This window comes from Sebastes umbrosus, chromosome 18 (genome assembly GCF_015220745.1).
Source record: "Sebastes umbrosus isolate fSebUmb1 chromosome 18, fSebUmb1.pri, whole genome shotgun sequence".
Lineage (NCBI taxonomy): Eukaryota > Metazoa > Chordata > Actinopteri > Perciformes > Sebastidae > Sebastes > Sebastes umbrosus.
In genome coordinates this window covers 1598275-1618234 of record NC_051286.1, presented here as the reverse complement: position 1 = coordinate 1618234, position 19960 = coordinate 1598275, and the positions used below count along the sequence as shown (strand labels likewise).

The 19960-nt window shown below is 42.2% G+C and overlaps 1 protein-coding gene across 7 annotated transcripts in view; it reads left to right on the top strand.

Moving 5' to 3' along the window:
• Positions 1 to 19960, top strand: part of col12a1b (collagen, type XII, alpha 1b) — a 139780-nt gene that overhangs the window by 51932 nt on the left and 67888 nt on the right. For 4 of the 7 annotated variants that reach the window (XM_037750790.1, XM_037750788.1, XM_037750792.1 and 1 more), the window contains 16 exons: positions 2137 to 2282; positions 2478 to 2607; positions 3217 to 3353; positions 5703 to 5832; positions 7003 to 7142; positions 8528 to 8660; positions 8772 to 8789; positions 10546 to 10685; positions 15098 to 15227; positions 15510 to 15649; positions 15996 to 16125; positions 16987 to 17126; positions 17224 to 17353; positions 17467 to 17606; positions 18363 to 18492; positions 18706 to 18845. In XM_037750790.1, the coding sequence (XP_037606718.1) occupies positions 2137 to 2282; positions 2478 to 2607; positions 3217 to 3353; positions 5703 to 5832; positions 7003 to 7142; positions 8528 to 8660; positions 8772 to 8789; positions 10546 to 10685; positions 15098 to 15227; positions 15510 to 15649; positions 15996 to 16125; positions 16987 to 17126; positions 17224 to 17353; positions 17467 to 17606; positions 18363 to 18492; positions 18706 to 18845 (2054 nt within the window). The remainder of the gene's footprint in view (positions 1 to 2136; positions 2283 to 2477; positions 2608 to 3216; positions 3354 to 5702; positions 5833 to 7002; positions 7143 to 8527; positions 8661 to 8771; positions 8790 to 10545; positions 10686 to 15097; positions 15228 to 15509; positions 15650 to 15995; positions 16126 to 16986; positions 17127 to 17223; positions 17354 to 17466; positions 17607 to 18362; positions 18493 to 18705; positions 18846 to 19960) is intronic. The other 3 variants (XM_037750791.1, XM_037750795.1, XM_037750793.1) reach the window with 2 other exon arrangements.

The window sequence follows — 19960 nt, the reverse complement described above, 5'->3', positions numbered from 1 at the left end:
GATCAAAGAGGAGCTTTAAAGGCGGAGAGCATCATCGGCGTGTTGTGGCAAAGCGTTTTTTGTTTCTTCCGTATGGTTTGTGACATAAACAACTGCTCATTATCCGGTTTCACACACATCCATGTAACGTGTTTACTCGCCCCCCCCCCCCCCCCCCGCTCTCTGTTTATACAACGTATATATTTAGCATCTGATCTGAGGCAGAAAACACAAACACAACGTCCCATGATGCAATAGTGTGAGCTGATGCTAAGCTGTGGCGGGCGAAGTGGGAACCACTTTGAGTCAACAGTTGAAGGGTGATTTATCGGGGCCGCGGTCTTTGCGTATCTAATAAACTGATTATAATTTAACAGCGTGTTGAGTGCTCGGCTCTGAGTGCTTTTATTTGCTCGTTTGTCCTTTAATGTTCGCTTTATTTGTTATTAAATGTGCAAGTGATTTTGACAATGAGCTGTTTCCCACTGTCATGAAACAGTTGGTGATTGTTCTTAGGTCCCACCAGCGGCCGTTAGATCACTGTGGCTTCATTTATTTAAAACCAACACTCAGCTAGGTCATAATGTCCTCCTGAAAGCAGGCTGGAGTCTGTCAGTGTGACTCAAACATAAAGGCTGGAGGCTGAACTCCAACAGTCAGGAGGTAGGACTTATTGTGCTAAACTACATCCTTTATACAGTATTTATAGATTTTTATTTTCTATCATAAGGGAGACACATTATTTTTCTTGTGAGTGCCTGAATTTGGATTTTAAAAATAGGACAAAACAGTGCACCACCACAGTTATTATATTTCCTTTTAGTAATACTTTCCCTGTCTGTCTTTGACATATTCTCATATATAAAAGCTCTGTTGCAAACCTTGTTTTAGCATCCGAGGAATCAAATATCTCCAGCAGAAATCTCTCAAAAAAAAAGCTCAGAAATAAAACATCAGAAACCCGTACCGGACATGTGATAACAACAAATATTCTGCATGTCAAAGACTTTATGGTCTCTTTGGGACATTCTGAGATTGACGTTGCTCACCTGTTTGTATCATTCTCATTTTTCTGTGCCAAAACCTCCACAAAATATAAAATATAAAACAGTCATTTGGTCCAAAGAATTGCCAGTTGTTGCTCTTAGTCTTCTTCAGATACTTTTACTTTTTAATGACATCAAAGCATTGGATTTATATTATTAAAACAAAAAACCAAGGTGATGAAACCAAGATGGCAACGGCCAAAAACCAAGATGGTGACGGCCAAAAACCAAGATGGTGGCGGCCCAAAACCAAGATGGTGACGGACAAAAACCAAGATGGTGACGGCCAAAAACCAAGATGGTGACGACCAAAAACCAAGATGGTGACGGCCCAAAAACCAAGATGGCGACGGCCAAAAACCAAGATGGTGAAGGCCAAAAACCAAGATGGTGACGGCCCAAAACCAAGATGGTGACGGCCAAAAACCAAGATGCCAACGGCCAAAAACCAAGATGGTGACGGCCAAAAACCAAGATGGTGACGACCAAAAACCAAGATATGACAGCCAAAAACCAAGATGTGACGGCCAAAAACCAAGATGCCGACGGCCAAAAACCAAGATGGTGACGGCCAAAAACCAAGATGGTGATGACCAAAAACCAAGATGTGACAGCCATAAACCAAGATGGTGACGGCCAAAAACCAAGATGCCAACGGCCAAAAACCAAGATGGTGATGACCCAAAACCAAGATGCTGACGGCCAAAAACCAAGATGGTGACGGCCAAAAACCAAGATGGTGACGACCCAAAACCAAGATGGTGACGGCCAAAAACCAAGATGTGACAGCCAAAAACCAAGATGGTGACGGCCAAAAACCAAGATGCCAACGGCCAAAAACCAAGATGGTGATGACCCAAAACCAAGATGCTGACGGCCAAAAACCAAGATGCCAACGGCCAAAAACCAAGATGGTGATGACCCAAAACTAAGATGCTGACGGCCAAAAACCAAGATGGTGACGGCCAAAAACCAAGATGGTGACGGCCCAAAACCAAGATGTTGACGGCCAAAAACCAAGATGGCGACGATTATTAGACAATAAGATATTAAACTGAATGTGATCCATTAAGCCTTTCCTCGCTCTGACTGTGTGTTTCTTCGCTCTCAGTGCCGCTGTCAGCAGTGACGAACATGATGGTTTACGACGAGACCTCGAGCACCATGAAGGTGAGCTGGGACGAGGCCGACGGAGCCACAGGCTACATGCTGCTGTACAAATCCATCAACGCCACCGAGCCTCAGCTGGAGCAGGAGGTAAAGTAACACCGCCCTCAAATGCAACTTGTGAGGTTTCGTTTTCAACATGGGACGTAGTTTGAAGTTTATTAATAGATGAGATGCTTGTAAATTCTGTGCTCCTTTGTACCAAACCAACGTAACAGAGAGGAAGTGGGAGCTCTGCTAACTTCTAGGTCTCTTTCTTACCAGTCCTGTTCTATCCCTCTGTAGGTTCGTGTTGGAGGAGATGTGACTGCCATCCAGCTGGAGAAGCTGATCCCCAACACAGCGTACTCCATCTCACTTTATGCTCTGCATGGAGAGGCTGCCAGCGATCCTCTGGAGGGGACAGGAGTCACCTGTAAGTGATGCTTAACTGATTCTATCCTGTACTTCACATGAGCAAAGGTACATTTTATAATGTAAAATGTAGTTTTTGGTGAGAAACCTGAATAAATCCAGTTGTTTGAAGTAAATGTTTTCATAATAATAAATAATAGAGAGGGAATTATGACCTGAATAACTTCTTAACACTAGCTCTAAGCAGCTGATAATATATAATTACAACTACTAATGCCCAGATTTATTATCAATATCAGGAATCAATAATGGAATCGTATTGATAAAATCGTATTAATTCCCATCTCTAATTCAGGAAATTGTTTGTCTAGCTACAACACAATTAGTGGAATGTTTTGGAGCAATAATTGTCATGTTTTGTTCACTGCATTATGTTTACATCCTGCAGTTATTTTATAAGAGCTGGATCACATCTCCCTCATCCTGCAGAGTTTATATTCTAGATAGAAAACAGATGCACTTAAAACCGAGCTGCTGTCTGTTTTTCAGCTCTTCAGTCAGCATCTTTTAATGTCTTCACTAACATACTGGCTGTGGTGTTGGGATGGTAACTGTTTTTATTCTTCAGTAACTATGTTTTTTTAAATGTCTATTCCCTGTCCTTCCTCAGTGCCTGTACCTAGTGCCGGCGCCCTGACTATCACTGATGTCACTCACAGCTTCATGAAGCTCACCTGGGACGCTGCTCCTGGATCCGTCATCAAGTACATGATCACCTACAAGCCAGAGGAGGGAGACCTGAAGGAGGTAAAACTGAACTCCCTCCCTTTCTGTTGAGAATCGGTTCCTAGCTGTCTAATTGCGAGAGGTCCCGGGTTCAGATCCCGGACGAGCCCCCAATTTATGTTGCGCCCCAGTTTAGGGATGTGGAAACGCAACATAAAGACAAGGAGAAACGATGAATGAAATGCAACAATTAATATTTATTGCTGCACACACACAGTTTACAAGTACACGCTACAAACGCTGATGAAAGGGTTGGTTTGGCGAGGAGGATCGAAGCAAACACCCGACAGCCATCAACCCCATATGAGCTGTGTTATCCCGGAAGCTAAATAGCCCAACTCGCCGTCCTCAGCCAATCCGCAGCAGTGCCGTCATCGAAAGCCAGCCAACGGAAACAGCACCTATCAACATAGATCCTCAGAAAAGCAAGAGCTCTCACTCTCCATTACTTTAGCCACACCATATTACCTGTACACAGTTTACTAACAACATAAATACACATAAATACAGCCGGCGGCTGTAACACCTTGGCATCTCATGCCTCCGTGACTATCGATTCCTCTTTATTGATGCTTTCCGACAGTTACGCATGCACAATGACGCAACGGGAAATGCACGCTGTATCATGTTTCAGTTTGTTTGGGACCGGAGACACGGCGGAGAGAAAAAAGCGCTCAAAAGCATGGCGCTACTGCTACTAAACCTGAAGGGACGCACCCTATTTTTACCTGATAATGCGACACTGTGAACAACAAATCTGTGTTTAAATCAGCAGTACAGTACTAAGTACACTACCCTCCCTCCCCACAAAAAAGGTTTCTCTCGGAAGCTACGGTGTAATTGGAACACTGTAATTTACCATGTATATAATGTTTTTTCATGTAAAATATATTGAACATTGAATGACATTAGATCTAAAATGTTATTCCTTCATTTAGCGCAGAGATTTCAAAAGTGGCAGATAAAATACTCACCTGCCACAGTGTCAGGAAGTGAAAAAGGTTTAATTTCAAACCCTGCTTGCAGGTAAATCTTTAGATTGTGTAGGTTTGTTGGTTTGGAATCTGTGAATCCTGAGCAGCATCAGTTGATATCAGCGGGGATGAAGAGCTGTGACCTTTTCTATTGGCAGCTATCAGTTGCTGCTGGATTTGTTTGAAAATGTTCGTATTGTTTGTTAAGTTCAGGCTTCAGACAGTAAAACTCTCCGAGAGCTTCGTCAGCTTTAGTCGGCAGTGATATCTTCCAAGTGGTGACCGAGTCCGGACTTCCAGCAGCTCGTTCTCTGTTGGCTGATCTTTTATGAGAGAAGCCGTCTGCTGGCAGAGCGGCGCTGGCTCGGGCCTCGGATCATCCCAGCACCGCTCCGGCCTCATAATTTCTCACTTCGGATGTCAGCGGAGGACAAACAGTCCGGGATGAATCGGCAGCCGGAGGTGCCATTGGTGGACACCTGGTTTTCCAGAAAGCTGTGATGGATGACACGCAGCAGCTCAGCTCCTCTTAAGGATTACTGCTGAAGTCTCTGTAGAAGAAGTCCACACGTTGGATTCATGCCTGCTGAGGTTTTTTTCCTCTGCTGCTGCTGCTGCTTACTTTACTGAGCTCTCCCCTGAAATGGAAAACTCCACTGAGGAGACATGACTCAGCGTTTTATACTCCAAAGCTTTGCCCTGATATTCCCTGACCTTCCAAATACACAGTTTTATTTATCTCTGGCTGCTCATCTTAGTCAATATATTATACATAAAAATAGTCTTTCAAAAAACCCTCTGAATCATATAATAACTTCAGTAGAGCTGCTGATTTATAACAAATAAAAACGTGTTAATATCCTGCATATACCACGGCCAACTGGTCTTTTTCTTACCATGAATTACAGCGTCTGTATCTCAGAATTCCTACCACTTGCTTTGCCAAGAAAAATCGAGCTAACAAGGAAGCAGTGCAACATTCATTCTTGGCGAAAACGACTTCACCTCAAGGTCCATTTAATGGCTCTTCTGGAGCTTTTGATCACATCACCTCAGCCGGCGTCTCCTCCAGGAAGGAGTACGTCTCAGAAGGCTAGGAGTTTTAAAATCTTAAAGCTCTGCCAAACTCTTGTAAGTTTGACCTGAAACTGTCATAAATTCCTAACACATTGGTGCAACTGCGACAAAATGTAGACGAAAACATGCACATTTGAACGACATCTGATGGCATTTCCCTGATATGTGAACTGATATGTGGCGCTATGGAAACATGATGCATTACAGCGGTCTGCCACGGTGTGTTTCTGATGCAGATAAGAACATTTTCTCTGACTAGAAAAACAAAATTGGAGGATTGTGCAGCCTTAGATCAAAATATTCCATCTTTCACCGGCAGGACGAAGTCAACGGTGACATCACCACGCTGGACCTGTCCAGCCTCCTCTCCCAGACTGAGTACGACGTGGCCGTCACCCCGTTCTACGACGAGGGACCCGGATCCCCGATGCTCCAATCTGCCATCACAGGTCTGAATCTGCTTTTTGTTCCTCTGACACATTCACACCTCAGAGTTGCTCAGTGGGAACACAGTCTACACCGGGCAGCTCCACTGGGCGTTCAGGGCCCCCAGTAGCAACGCAACACTTATGCGTGGTTAAAAAGCAAGTCTATCACCTCACCGGCCTTACGCCTCGTGTGCATACACTTTAGTTTTATGTACGTAAATCTGTATAATGTACCTCTAGTGCTCTCTTTTCTAGGTGACAAGGACGGCATATTTAGCTAACATTGACAGCATGCTAACTGTTTAACACATACTTGCCAACCCTCCCGATTTTCCCGGAAGACTCCCGTTTTTCATCGTCCTCTCCCGGCTTCCTGCCGGGGTCACAATTCTCCAAACAACTTTTTTTTTCATTTTCGTTATCTCAACCGGTTTCTGGCGCTGCACAGCCAGTATAAACCTTACTGTTTCCATCCGGACGACAATACAGCCACACCAAGTGTTGTTTCCCGGTGGAAGAAATGCTCGCGACGCAGCGCCCAAAGTTGGACTTTGCTCGATGCAGTGAAAAGCTGTCATGGCGTAGCGCTTGCCATTAGAAATAACGGGATTCAGAGGTCAGCGGTGGCATCGTCACGTTGTGTCTGAAAGGACCTTCAGTGAGAGACGGACAGAGAAATGGAGAGAACTAAGAGAAATAAATACTGAAGCAGGGGGCAAAGTTCACACCAGAGGGAGAATTATTCAGTTTTCTTTACTGAGAATTAAAAGTCAAATTAAAAGTAGTCCTATTTAACATAAATACTGTTGCAGTGTACTTATTAACAAAGTCTCTGACAGACCTTCACTGTGGTTTTCTCTTTTCGAGGTCTCAATGTTGGTAAGTATGGTGTAACATGCAGTATAGAGTGCATGCATAGCGGTTTACACGTCTTTTAACAAAATAGTTAAAAACTGCTAAATATGCCATTGAACTTTTTACTTAGAAAAAACATTAATAAATAGAGCTGTAATCAGTTATTAATTCACTCTGGGCTAAGACCACACATACGCTCTCACATGCAAACAAACACCAATCCAAACACATCTGATTGTCCTACAGTGTGCAGTCAGCTACACACATGATGCTGCCTCATCTGTCAGCCCTGCTGGTAATCACCATCTCCATCTCTGTTTCTGTCTGTGTGAACAGATGTTGTTCCCGCCCCCAAAAACCTGCAGTTCTCTGAAGTGACCCAGACCTCGTTCAGAACCACCTGGGAGCACGGGGCCCCCGACGTGGCCCTCTACCGCATCGGCTGGACTAAGAAGGGGGAGCAGGACCCCAAGTCTGTAAGTTACTCAGCCAGGACGGGACTTGAATCTGGATTTGTTTTTCTCTTTGTTATCGTAAAAGCATCTTCAGCAGCTGGATAAACACTCCGGTAAAGTTCTTCTTCTTTAAATATGTAAATGAGCTGTGGTTGGACAGCACCGTCTGCCTGCAGCGACACTCAACATCTGGTTTGAGTTACCTCCACCTCTGAGCAGGGTTTTCTCTGCTGCAGGTACAACTCCACACTAGTCCAGGTTTAACCCGTCCAACAGTCCAGCCTCTTTAACATGAAGCCCGGGTCCATTAAGTCAGGATTATGAAACTGTGTATGGTTTAGTTTACATGAAACTGGGGAGCTGTCATTTAAGATTTTGTCTTATTAACTGTAGTAAAGACGACGATCACAACAATGATCCGTTGTGGTTTCACAGATCCCTGAAACTGACATGCCTCACAAAACTCCGTTACTGCGTTCGCCAAGACTTCTGCAGCAACAATAATGCTCTCTTTGTTTCCTTCTTGTTATAGTTTGGCTCTCTAAGTTAGTTTTTGGGCCCACGTTCTGCTCCCCCACCCAGCGAATACTTCTTCAGCACAAACATGTGTGAATGAAATCCATACCAGGTTTATTTATTACCGTCTGAGTTCAGCAAGGAATTTATAATTATTCCACTTTGTTTATGGGCTGATGAAAACGCTGCTTAATGCTTCTCGTCTCAGATAAAACAACAATCCACCAACCGGTGGGTGACGTCACAGTGACGACGTCCACTCTTATACAGTCTCTGGTTCTCAGATGGTTCTCAGATGGTTCTCAGATGGTTCTGTGGTCCTGAACTACACAATTAAAATATAGTTTATCATATATTACTACCTGGATTACTGGTGGCTCCACATTTATATTACTATTACTGTAAAAGAACAGACTGTTAACATTCTTCTTCTTCTTCTTCTTCTTCTTGTTCTTTGTCTTCCTTCTCTGGCTTCTTCTTCTTTTTCTTTGTCGTCTTTCTCCTTCTTCTTCATTTTCTTCTTCTTCTTCTTCTTCTTCTTCTTCTTCTTCGTCTTCCTCTTCGTCTTTCTTCTTCGTCTTTTTTCTTCGTCTATTTTCTTCTTCATTGTCGTCTTTTTTCTTCTTCATCTTTTTCTCCATCGTTTTTTCTTCTTCTTCATCGTCTTCGTCTTTCTTCTTCTTCTTTTTCTTTGTCGTCTTTTTCTTCTTCATCTTTTTTCTTCTTCTTCTTCTTCTTCTTCTTCTTCTACTACTTGTTATTCTTCTTCTTCTTCTTCTTTTTCTAATTCTTCTTCTTCTTCTTCTTCTTCTTCTTCTTCTTCTTCTTCTTTGTCTTGCATCATTTTCTTCTTCTTCTTCTTCTCCTCCTCGTCCTGTCTCCGTCACCAGGCCATCCTGAATAGCTTCGAGACCTCCCACGTCCTGCCGGACTTGGACCCCGACACGGAGTACTCCGTCACCGTCACGGCCATCTACCCCGACGAGTCGGAGAGCGAGGACCTGATGGGAAAAGAGCGCACATGTAAGCACCCAAAATAACCCCAACCATCACATGTTACATTCACAGATGCATCTGACTTAATAATAATAATAATAATAATAACGATGTTGTTTTCTCGACGTCTCTTTCTAGTGTTAACGGCTCCACTTGGTATGTTGTCACCTGAAAAGGACAGGTTCCTTTTCATTGTAATGTTCATTGTTTAGTGTTGAATGGTAATGTGGACGATAACGGAGAGTGTTGACGGAAGCACACTTTTTCTCTCTTAGCTGCATGAATGTGTATTTCATTTGTACGTTCACACCACAAGCAACTCAGTCGTTAGATGTTTGTTGATATTCTGCAACCAAAGAAACGTTGGCCAAGGCTCGCTTTTTATCTTTTCATCGTTATGTTTCTTCAGAGAAGTAAAATAATACCTGACCACGAAGACAGAAAACACTTCTATCTGTTGGTTAAAACTAGAGATGCACCGATTGCAATTTTCTTGGCCGATTCTGAATTTTTTAGAAGTCTAATTTATAATTGATACGGCATACACAAACATTTTTGTAACTTTTCTTTAATGGAAAATTTGATTGTATGTTCATACATATAACAAAGAAAAAAAATAAAATAATAATAATAATATAATACATTTAAAAAATAATAAAAATAATCACATGAATAAATTAAAGGGAAAATTAAACAGACAGAAGAGTAAATAAATAAGGGAATTAATACAAATAAAGAAGCAAATTAAAACAGATATAGCCATTTATGTCACATTTTATCAATTAATTAATGGCTACATTTATTTTGAATATTATTTTTGCTGCATGTTATGACACATTTATTTATTTATTGAGTCATTCATTTATTTATTTATTCGTTTATTTTTATTTTAGTGGGTTCTGTTCTCAATATTTAATATCTATCTAAAACTATGTATTTATTTATCAATTTATTTATACAAAAATATTTATGAATCAGTATCGTTTTACAAGAATGTTTGTGGATTTTTTTCCTCCCAGCTTTGCTTCTCAGTAGACGTTGCAGTAGATTGTGGTGTGAACATAGACTCAGAGCTTTAAATGCAAAAAGTGTGTGAAAGTCGACCTGTAACGTGTCGTCCTCCACAGACCGCCTTCCTCGTGAATGATTGTTTTAATTCCACCATCATCACTTTGTTTTTGTTCTCCATCCTTCACCGTTTTGTCATCGTAACATTTTTGTTTTCATCCCACATTGTAACATCATCATGTCATCCTTTATCAGCATCATCACGTCCATGTTGTTGCATGTTGTTGCATTATTGTACAGTGTTTCTGCTGTGTGATTGAGGCTCAGTGAACTTTTAATTCATCTTAATCAACCAGATTTTAGTAACTTGTAACTTTTTAATTGTTATTTATTTGTTGAGCCTATCCAAAGGTACAATACTAACATTTGTTAAAGTGTCTCCTCAAATGTATTTTTAAAGTGATAAAGAATAGTATATTTTTCTGTTTTTATAATAAATGGAAATACTAAAGTAAAATACAAGTACCTCAAAATTGTACTTAAGTGCAGTACTTGAGTAAGTGCACTTAGTTACATTCCAACACTGGTTATTTGTTACTATATATCCCAAATGCTGAGGGGACATTTTGGAATTTGACGGCACAAACAGCTCAATAGTTGTTGAACTGTTGAGATAAACGACACTGAATGAGAATTTACTGACCTCCAGCTACAAACTGCTGCTCCTGTTTAGCTGCTTCCATCCTAAAAATTCACCCTTGCAGCTTTTGTTACCTGCGAGATCACCATCATCATCATCATCATCATCATCACCCTCACCATCATCATCACCATCGCTAATCCAACACAGAACTACACTAATGTTTCTGTTTATCTAACTGGATTTATCTCTGTGTGCTCCCAGTGCCCGCTCAGCCTCCTCGAAACTTGAGGGTTTTCAACGCCACCACCTCCTCGCTAGCGGTGAAGTGGGACGCCGCCCCCGGCGCCGTCCAGAATTACAAGATCACTTATAAACCCGCCACTGGAGGCGAGCCTCTCTCAGTAAGTTCACTGCTCTTTTTTTCAGTATTTAAAACAACATGTTAAATTTTTGGATAAAAATACAGTGCTGTCATCGGCATACGATAACACCATAGATTTGTCCCATGTAAACAAATTAGAGAAAAACAGGAAGAGAAAAAACAATACTGGATGTAATTATTTGTTTTTTTTATCTGCACCAAGTATTCATAATGCACCTTTCAAACACAAAGGCAGTTAAAAATGCTTTGCAGAGGAATATATATGCATTTAAAACAATATTAAAAGACCACAAGAAACAGGCGAAGTTTGGGAAGATAAATGTAGAAATCAATGTTCCTAGACTGCCCTAACACCTAAAACTTCCTAAAAACACACATAACCACTTGGCTGTTCATATCATCCAGAGAGGAAAGCTGGAGCTGCGCCGCTGATGTTGAACAATAGAGTCACTGCAGAGATTTCTAATATGTTTATCTAAGTTTTTACAACCTTTAGCTCCAAAGTCAAATTTGAGGTTTACCAGAAAACAAATCCCTCTCTCCCGTCACCACGCAGCTGTGAACGCATCGTCTGTCTGTGCAGGATTAGAGGAACAATACGACTGAATTCCCTGATACGGTCCGACAAACTGATGTTTTGTTCGACTTTTTTTGGGGTGTAGCTGCTCTTTGACCGGCGGGAACGTCTCCAACATGCTTTAGAGACAAACCGACTGATATCTCAACGTGATGGGAAGCTTTAAATCTGTCAGAATCTGTCTGCAATACGAGTCCCAGCGCACATATTATAGAAACAAATCAATTATGAACAGTTTGAAGTCTTCTCTCCCTCTTGATACACTTTCAAGATGTCTAAAATAGAAAAAAAGACTTAAAACTCTGCAGGGAAAGAAGCTAAAAGGATTATTTGCATTTTTATAGAATAGATTAATTGAAGTAAGGAATGTTTGAGTGATTATTTAGAGATGAATGCAAAAAAAACAGTTGAATAAATCAGGACCGAACACTGTCAAAAGATGGATGTTGATGTCTCTTTTATGGATTTATAACACAGGGTACCAGTGGTGGAAGAAGCACTCCATTACACCTAAAAGTCCTACAATTTAACTTGTGTTCATGTAAAAGTACACAAGTATCGGCAGTAATCTTAAAGTACACTTAAAGCACTTATTGTTAAGATAATGAGAGTAGTTTTTACGTTCTCTTGTGTCTCCGCTCTCTGGGATCTTCTTGGACAAATTAACCTTTTTTTCCTGCCAAAACTCACAATATTTCACTTCTACATCAGATGTTGGCTGAATATTCTCTAGATAATGTTTAAAAGTGAAAGAAAGTGGAGCGTGTGTTTGCTTTGTAGGTAAAATATTGTTTTAAAAACAGTCAGACTAAGATAACACGGATGCTCTTTGGAGTTAAAGGCCACAACATGGCTGACACCTTTAAAGAAATATTATCTGGAGAGACCGCCTAAGCACACAAATGTTTTTGGGAGGCGTCTGTGTGGTGTTTTTAAACTTGTTCCCAGTAACCTCACAATCAGTACTTCTTCAAGTCACAGCTGTATTTGTGTTTTTAAGGAAGAGGACAACTAGTCTATTTGAAAAACAATGAATCAGCTAAAGGCCTTTAAACACCGGCGGCATTTATTTCATAAAAGTAATTCATTCGTCAATATATTTTTTTTTTTAAATCATTGTTTTTGTCACGAGTACTTTTACACAGAACGTGAATATTTTGTGGCGAAAAAGCAACATAATAATGTTTGGAACGAAGTCGATCACGTTGTGCTGAACGAGTTGAGTTGCATCTATATTTATGAAACGACAACATGGAGTCTGAACCAAGACGGCAAACTTTATTACTCCTTTAAACCTCGACAAAGGCGGCGCAGACCAGATCCACTCCTTCTGTCCTTACCTTTCACAATAAAAGCCCTAGACTGATAATATTTGCAGGTGAATATTTAGCATTTTCGTGTTGTTTATTCGTCACGCCCCCGTAAAGGCCTTTACACATGTATATACAGATACATAACACATTAAAACTAGGGCTGTCAATTGATTAAAATATTTAATCGCGATTAATCGCATGATTGTCCATAGTTAATCACACATTTTTAATCTGTTCAAAATGTACCTTAAAGGGAGATTTATCAAGTACTTAATACTCTTAACAACATGGGAGTGGACAAATATGCTGCTTTTAGTCAAATGTATGTATATATTTATTATTGTAAATCAATTAACAACACAAATCAATGACAGATATTGATCCAGAAACCCTCAAAGGTACTGCATTTAGCATAAAACAATATGCTCCAATCATAACATGGCAAACTGCAGCCCAACAGGCAACAACAGCTGTCAGTGTGTCAGTGTGCTGACTTGACTATGACTTGACCCAAACTGCATGTGAATAACGCCACGGTTGGGTTTACATCGGAGTTAGTTGAAAGCCCGGTTCGTCACATACTGTCGATAAAGGGTGCCTCCGTGCGTCGGTCTCCGATGACGAGGGTTACTGACCAAACGGCGGTATCTGATGAGTTGGGAGTAAGAACGTGTTCGCAAAACACATTTTTCCTTAAAAAAATAAATCCCTGGATTGATGGACTGCGATTAGAAATCCTCCTCAAACATCTCCGCTGTGACTCACGATGATGATCATTATCATCAAGTCACAGCTGAGATGTTTGACAACAAAACATTCAATAAATCAGGGAGCTGAAATCGCCAAAACACATTGTATTTATTGGATTCAAAATCTGGCCATTCGCCTCCTCAGCAGAACTCCTGCAGCGCTCTGCGGGAGAAATTTCTCGCCGTTCTGAGCTCCTTCGTCACATTTTGACGTTTGGTTTATGACAGCGTTTGTGGACAGTTAGAGGACTCTTGCCGCCAAGCTCGCATTCCTGCGCGGTGACTCGACCGTGATTAGCGTTGGAAACGGCTTGAAAGGAAAGAGCGGGGTCGTATGAAAAGAATTTTAGCGAGTTACACATTTTTATTGTGTCTGTTGAGATGTTATGACAGCGCTCGCCCAAACAAAAGTGACAGGCTGGAATCATGATGTCATGTCTAATGGATCTCTGATCCCCCCTCGCCACGTCACACGTGTAGACGGAGAGCATCTGGTGGCGTATTGTCGTCTGCAGCCTCGTTGTTTTTGACATCAGTCAAACCAGACGGGATGTTTGTTTGTGCAGGATGAGTTCAGGGTCTCAGGGAAAATGTAGAAAACACTGAATGTCCACTCTGGGAACAAATATGATGGAAAACTACAGTTTCTTTTAAGCCTGCTGTAGACAGAGGTAGTCTTCCTGTAACTCACATGATAATAAATAAATCACACCGGACACCCACTGAGATGAAAATATGAAGAACTAGAAGGACACTCGGAGACCGCAGACCTCCGCCAAGTGAAAAACAATGTGTGCATCCGCCCTGTGATTCGGATCTGCTCCAACATTTAATGGTTTCATCCTTGACCCATGTTACACCCTTCCTCCAAGTTTAATGAACATCAGGCCGGTAGTTTTTCTGTAATGTTTTTGACAATCACACAAATTTAATTATTCCTCTGAGCCATAGAGCTCCATCAGAACACATCAATGAGCCTCACTGTGACACACACTGTAGTTTATTCTGACTCAATCCCATAAACACCGTCCTGCTGCCACTAGTTTTAACATAAATAGAATAAATGATGTATAAATTCTTTGATTTGTTGTTAAAAAATAATAATACGTATATAATGACGAGGCCTCTGTGATGAATACAGCGTTGTGAAATGAGCAGCTCAGTTACCTCATGATTAAAAGATCATCCCGTAAACAAAATGTCACATGTTTAAGGAAATTAAAAGTCCTGAAATACTGATGTCAAAGTGACGTCATTTATCTGTAAGCTACCAGACAAACTGTTTACTCCCTCCATGAACGTGTTTACGGTGTCGTATCCACTTCATGATATACTGAATGCTTGTTGGCCTACTTCTTGGATTCCCTTCCAGAGAAATACTTTTATACTTTACTCATTTATAAATAATATAAATAGTTTGCACATCAGTCTCCAGAACATGACACGCTACGAGTTATTCTGCATGTTCAAGGTTCAGTTTAGTTTTGGGGAGACTGAACGATGACAGCAGAGATAAGTGATTACAGATTTGGAGAATTCATATATTTCTATTCTTCTTTATTCTTCATCTAACGTTTTCTATTCAAACTGAGTAACCTCTCATCTGAGGACACAGACTATCAGTACCATGTGTGAGTGCTGTGACATCACTCTGTCTATTGGCTGTGACGGTCTTGTTCACTTGTCAGCGGCTCGTCGATCAGCGCTGATAAACGACCGCGTCGCTCTGAAGAGAGAAAAGGTTTCTGTCTCATCCAGTGAGTCTCACCGCTGACATGTTTCTTGTGAACAGACGCAGGTTGGAGGCAAGAAGACCAGCGTCGTCCTGCAGAAGCTGGAGCCCGACACCCAGTACTCCGTCACCGTGGCCGCCGTCTACCCCAACGGCGTCAGTAGAGACATCAGTGGCGAAGGACAAACCAGTAAGAGTCGGACATCACAAAGAATACAATATACTAGATCCCACTGTGCTGCTAGTAGTAAAACCAGTAGAAAAATACTTCACTGCAAGTAAAACAGTATCAACATTAGGTGTACTCATGTCTCCATAGTACAAGTACTCAGTCGACTAAAACCAAAACGACCGACTAGTCGACTAATCGACTAAAGAAATCTTAGTCGACTAATCAACTAAAGAAATCTTAAGTGTAGTAAATAAAGTGACTCTGCTGATGAAACACCTGTGTCTGTCTGTGCTGCCTCAGAGCCTCTGGGTGGAGTGAGGAACCTGCAGGTGTTGAACCCCACCATGACCACCCTGAACGTACGCTGGGAGCCCGCCGACGGCCGAGTGAAGGAGTACAAAGTCATCTACATTCCCGCCGCCGGAGGAGCAGAGAGCATGGTAGGACTGGTAGGACTACTTCCTGTCGGCTGGCATAAACTATTCACCTCTTTGTGTCTGAACACGTCCGGAGCTTTTAAACCTTTAAAGTCGACTCATAAATGTGCTTCACCATAAATGTTGTGTGCATGTTGATAGCAGCTGATTTAATGTGCTCATCCTGCCCAGTACAACCAGTCTGTTTCTGTTGGAGCATAATTAGACTGGAGAGTTTAACTGCACTGCTCTAAGGCATACTGAACGCTGCTGATTGTAACCACTAACTCTCAGTAGTTGTTTCTAGTTGCATGCTTGTTTCTCTGTCTTCTGTCAGCAGCTAATCTGTGTCATGTGTTGTTGATCTCAGGAAACCGTGTCTGCAGGAACGACCAACACCCTCCTGAGAAGCCTGCAGCCCGACACCCTCTACACCGTCTCTCTGGTGCCGGTTTACGCCAGCGGAGAGGGAAAGATGATGTCTGAGAACGGAAAGACGAGTAAGACTCAACACTCACCTGCACTAAAGTTGTGAACCAGTTTAATTTTTACAGGATAAATCCCTTCACACCCTGACAACTAATCATGGGGTTGTCCATACAAATAAACACAAAATAGTACATTTACTGTGACGTACGGAAATTTAGTTTAAGTATCTTAGTATTTTGTAAAAAACTACTCAAGTAGTGAGTAACTTAAATTTTTTTCAGATATTTTGCAGACATTTTTCTGCCATTTTCGGAAATTTTTCAGGCATTTTTCAGACATATATCGGCCTTTTTTTGGACATTTTTTGGGCCATATTTCGGACATACTTTGGCATTTTTTATGCCTTTTTCTGACATATTCCGGTCTTTTTTTATATCTTTTTTTGGACATATTTCGGCTTGTTTTCTGACTTTTTTCCCAAACGTTTTTCATCTTTTGTTCAGACATATTTGGATATATTTCGGACATATTTTGACCCTTTTTTAGAAGTTAGCATGCAGCTTTAGCTCTGCTCTGTCTAGCTCTGCTTTTCCTGTCAATGTGTGAAACCCAAAGTGTTTCCATCCTTTACTGGATGTGTAGTGTTTACCACGCTGGATGTAACATGTGAGGGTGCAGGTCGTATCCACGCTGACCCTCCAACGTTTTATACTTTCTCGTTTCGGCTCGCTGCGGTTTGTTTTGGTTGACGGATACGGAACGTCACGTTACTCAGACTACAACAATAAAAGCGGTAACTTCCTTCTACCTCCACATAGACTCAGATGAAGCAAATATATATTGATTCTGGCATTAAAACATCGATTTAGAAATTGAAAAAGAATGTTAAAACATTAAGACTAATTAGGACTAACCTTGGTTGTCTTGTTTAGGGCCACTGGGAGGAGTGAAGAACCTGCGGGTGATGGACCCCACCATGACCTCTCTGGCGGTGAAGTGGGACCCGGCTGACGGAGCCGTTCGCCTCTACAAGGTCTTCTTTGTACCGACCGCTGGCGGCCCGGAGGAGATGGTGAGACTGTTTCTTTACACCCCTGAGGACTTAAAACCAGACCAGGCAGACTAACTAACCATCCAAACGACTTTATATTATTAATCTGTGTAAACAGGAACAAGTTCCTACAGGAACCACCAACATCATCCTCAGGAACTTGCTGCCCGACACGCCGTACAAAGTGTCGGTGTTACCGGTCTACCCGGCCAGGGAGGGGAAACGCCAGTCAGAGAACGGAAAGACACGTAAGTGACTCTTCATGTCATCAGCTGTTTGAGTGTAAAATATATTTTGATTATAACAAATTCAAGACAGTTTGCCAACAATAATTTAACGACTATTACTTTCCCGCTCCCAGTGCCTTTGGGCGGCGTGGGAACCATGACGGTGACCAACCCGACCATCACCACTCTCACCGTGAACTGGAGTCCTGCTGACGGCAACGTTCAGGGCTACAAAGTCATCTACGTTCCTGTAGATGGAGGAATTACGCTTATAGTAAGATCCTCTTTGTTCCTTTCTTTAGTTCACATTAACGTTACCTGAGTTTAGCAGAGTTAACTTTATACTATATATACATAAATCTGCAACGCCAAGACAAAATATAAAAAACACAGACGAGTACTCAGTTTTGAAATGTAACTTTTGCAGCAGAAGTTAATAAATTAAACTGTCAGACTTTGTTTGAATTCTTCAAAAGAAAGAAAAGCGATCAAAGCGCTCAGCAGGGATTAAGTGATGTCATGCTCTTTGACAGGATAATCCCATCATGCCACACAACAGCGCCTAAATCCTTTTTGCAAGAGAGCCTCCGTCATCGCTGCGTGGCATGTTGGATATGTCGGGGTTTATGTCTCTGGAGAGAATAAGAACGTGTAAATCCTGTTAATCAGACGCTCGTTCAGGCTGTAAAGAGACGTGAAATAACAGATGACCGACGCTGATTGGTCCGTTGTCTGGTGAGCCGGACACAAACGCATCACTAGAAGCCTGACAAGATGGATGTTTGTGTGACATTTGACATCGTGACATCGGTTAGGTAGTTAAACAGTAACTTCAGAACAACTTCAGAGTAAACTGATTTGACGTGTTTGTGACGCTCAGCTGATCCTCGAGGGGACAGTTTTGTCTTTCCACCTGCTGCAGGTCAAAGGTCAGGGCTCTTGGGTGGCGGTGTGAAGTTAACCTCTCGTTAAAGGGCAGGTATCTGCGGGGCGCTGAGTTCACCACGTGTGTCTGTGTGTGTTTTTGCAGGAGCAAGTGTCGGAGAGCACCACCAAAACCGTCCTGGATAAGCTTCAACCGGACACCCGCTACACCGTCACCGTGGTCCCCGTCTACGCCGAGGGAGACGGACCGAGCCTGAATGAAAACGGGAAGACTAGTGAGTAGTGCGCTGTTGAAGGTTTTATATAAGTTCAAGTGCTTCAATGAACCTTTACGAAACACCTGAGCCTCATTAAACACATCATTTCCTCTCCGAGTCTCACCTGACCGTTATCTCGCCGGTCAACATCTGGACAAACTTCCCCCGCAGCTGTGTGGTGCTCCGATCCAAAACGCTGAATCCGTCTTCCTGTTTCCTGTCTCCGCTCAGAACCGCTGGGTTTCGCGAGGAACCTGCAGGTCACCGATCCCACCACCAGCACCCTGAACGTCCGCTGGGAGCCCGCCGAAGGAAACGTACGCGAGTACATCGTGACCTGGGTGCCCGCCGCCGGAGGAGACCAGGAAGTGGTAAGACCTGTCGGGACTGTGAACATGATGTCACCGCTGAAGAGATGGCAGCGTGCTGGGCAGAACTAGTTTTATATAACTGTTAGGATCTGCCAGTTCCACATGTTGGATGTTTCCCAGAAGCTGAGAACTTCATCCATGCCTCATTAGTATCCGGCTTTTTATGGCTGCCTGAAAACTGAGATCTGTTTGTTTTAAACCACGTTGAGACATTTAAGCTCCCTTAAAATCACAATGATTGTTCAGTGGCAGCTGAACCGGTTCTGTCCGTCTGTAACTGACCAGTATTTATTTGATATTATTGTAACTGCATCTGTCTTGTATTGTGGTTTCTGTGTGCCGTGAGTCCGTTGCTTTTAGAAGCCTCTGTGTTGCATACTTCACCAGTGACTTTACAGTGGCGCCACCATATAAACTCCAACACGCCGGCAGCGTCACGACAAACACTGTGAAGAAATCAAACAATCTAATTAAGAAACACGTTCAGCGATTAAATGAATAAACCTGCTGCCGACACAGAAAACAAGAAAACACAAACAGATACAGAAACGTTGTCCAATACAACGATGGAGCCAGAGGGGGACATTCATATCTGATAAATACACTAGTAGTTCTTCTTCTTCTTCTTCTTCTTCTTCTTCTTCTTCTTCTTCTTCTTCTTCTCCTCCTCCTCCTTCTCCTTCTCCTTCTCCTCGTCCTCCTTCTTCTTCTTCTTCTTCTTCTTCTTCTTCTTCTCCTCCTCCTCCTCCTTCTTCTCCTTTTTCTCCTTCTCCTCATCCTCATTATTCTTCTTCTTCCTCCTCCTCCTCCTTCTTCTTCTTCTTCTTCCTCCTCACCCTCCTCCTTCTTCTATTTCTTCCTGCTCCTCCTACTCCTCTTCCTCCTCCTCCTTCTTCTTCTTCCTCCTCATTCTCCTCCTTCTATTTCTTCCTCCTCGTCCTCCTCATTCTTCTTCTTCTTCCTCCTCGTCCTTCTCCTTCTTCTTCTTCTTCCTCCTTGTCCTCCTCCTTCTTCTTCCTCCTCCTCCTGCTCCTCCTCCTCCTTTTTCTTATTCTTCTTATTCTTCCTCCTCCTCCTCCTCCTCCTTTTTCTTATTCTTCTTATTCTCCTCTGTG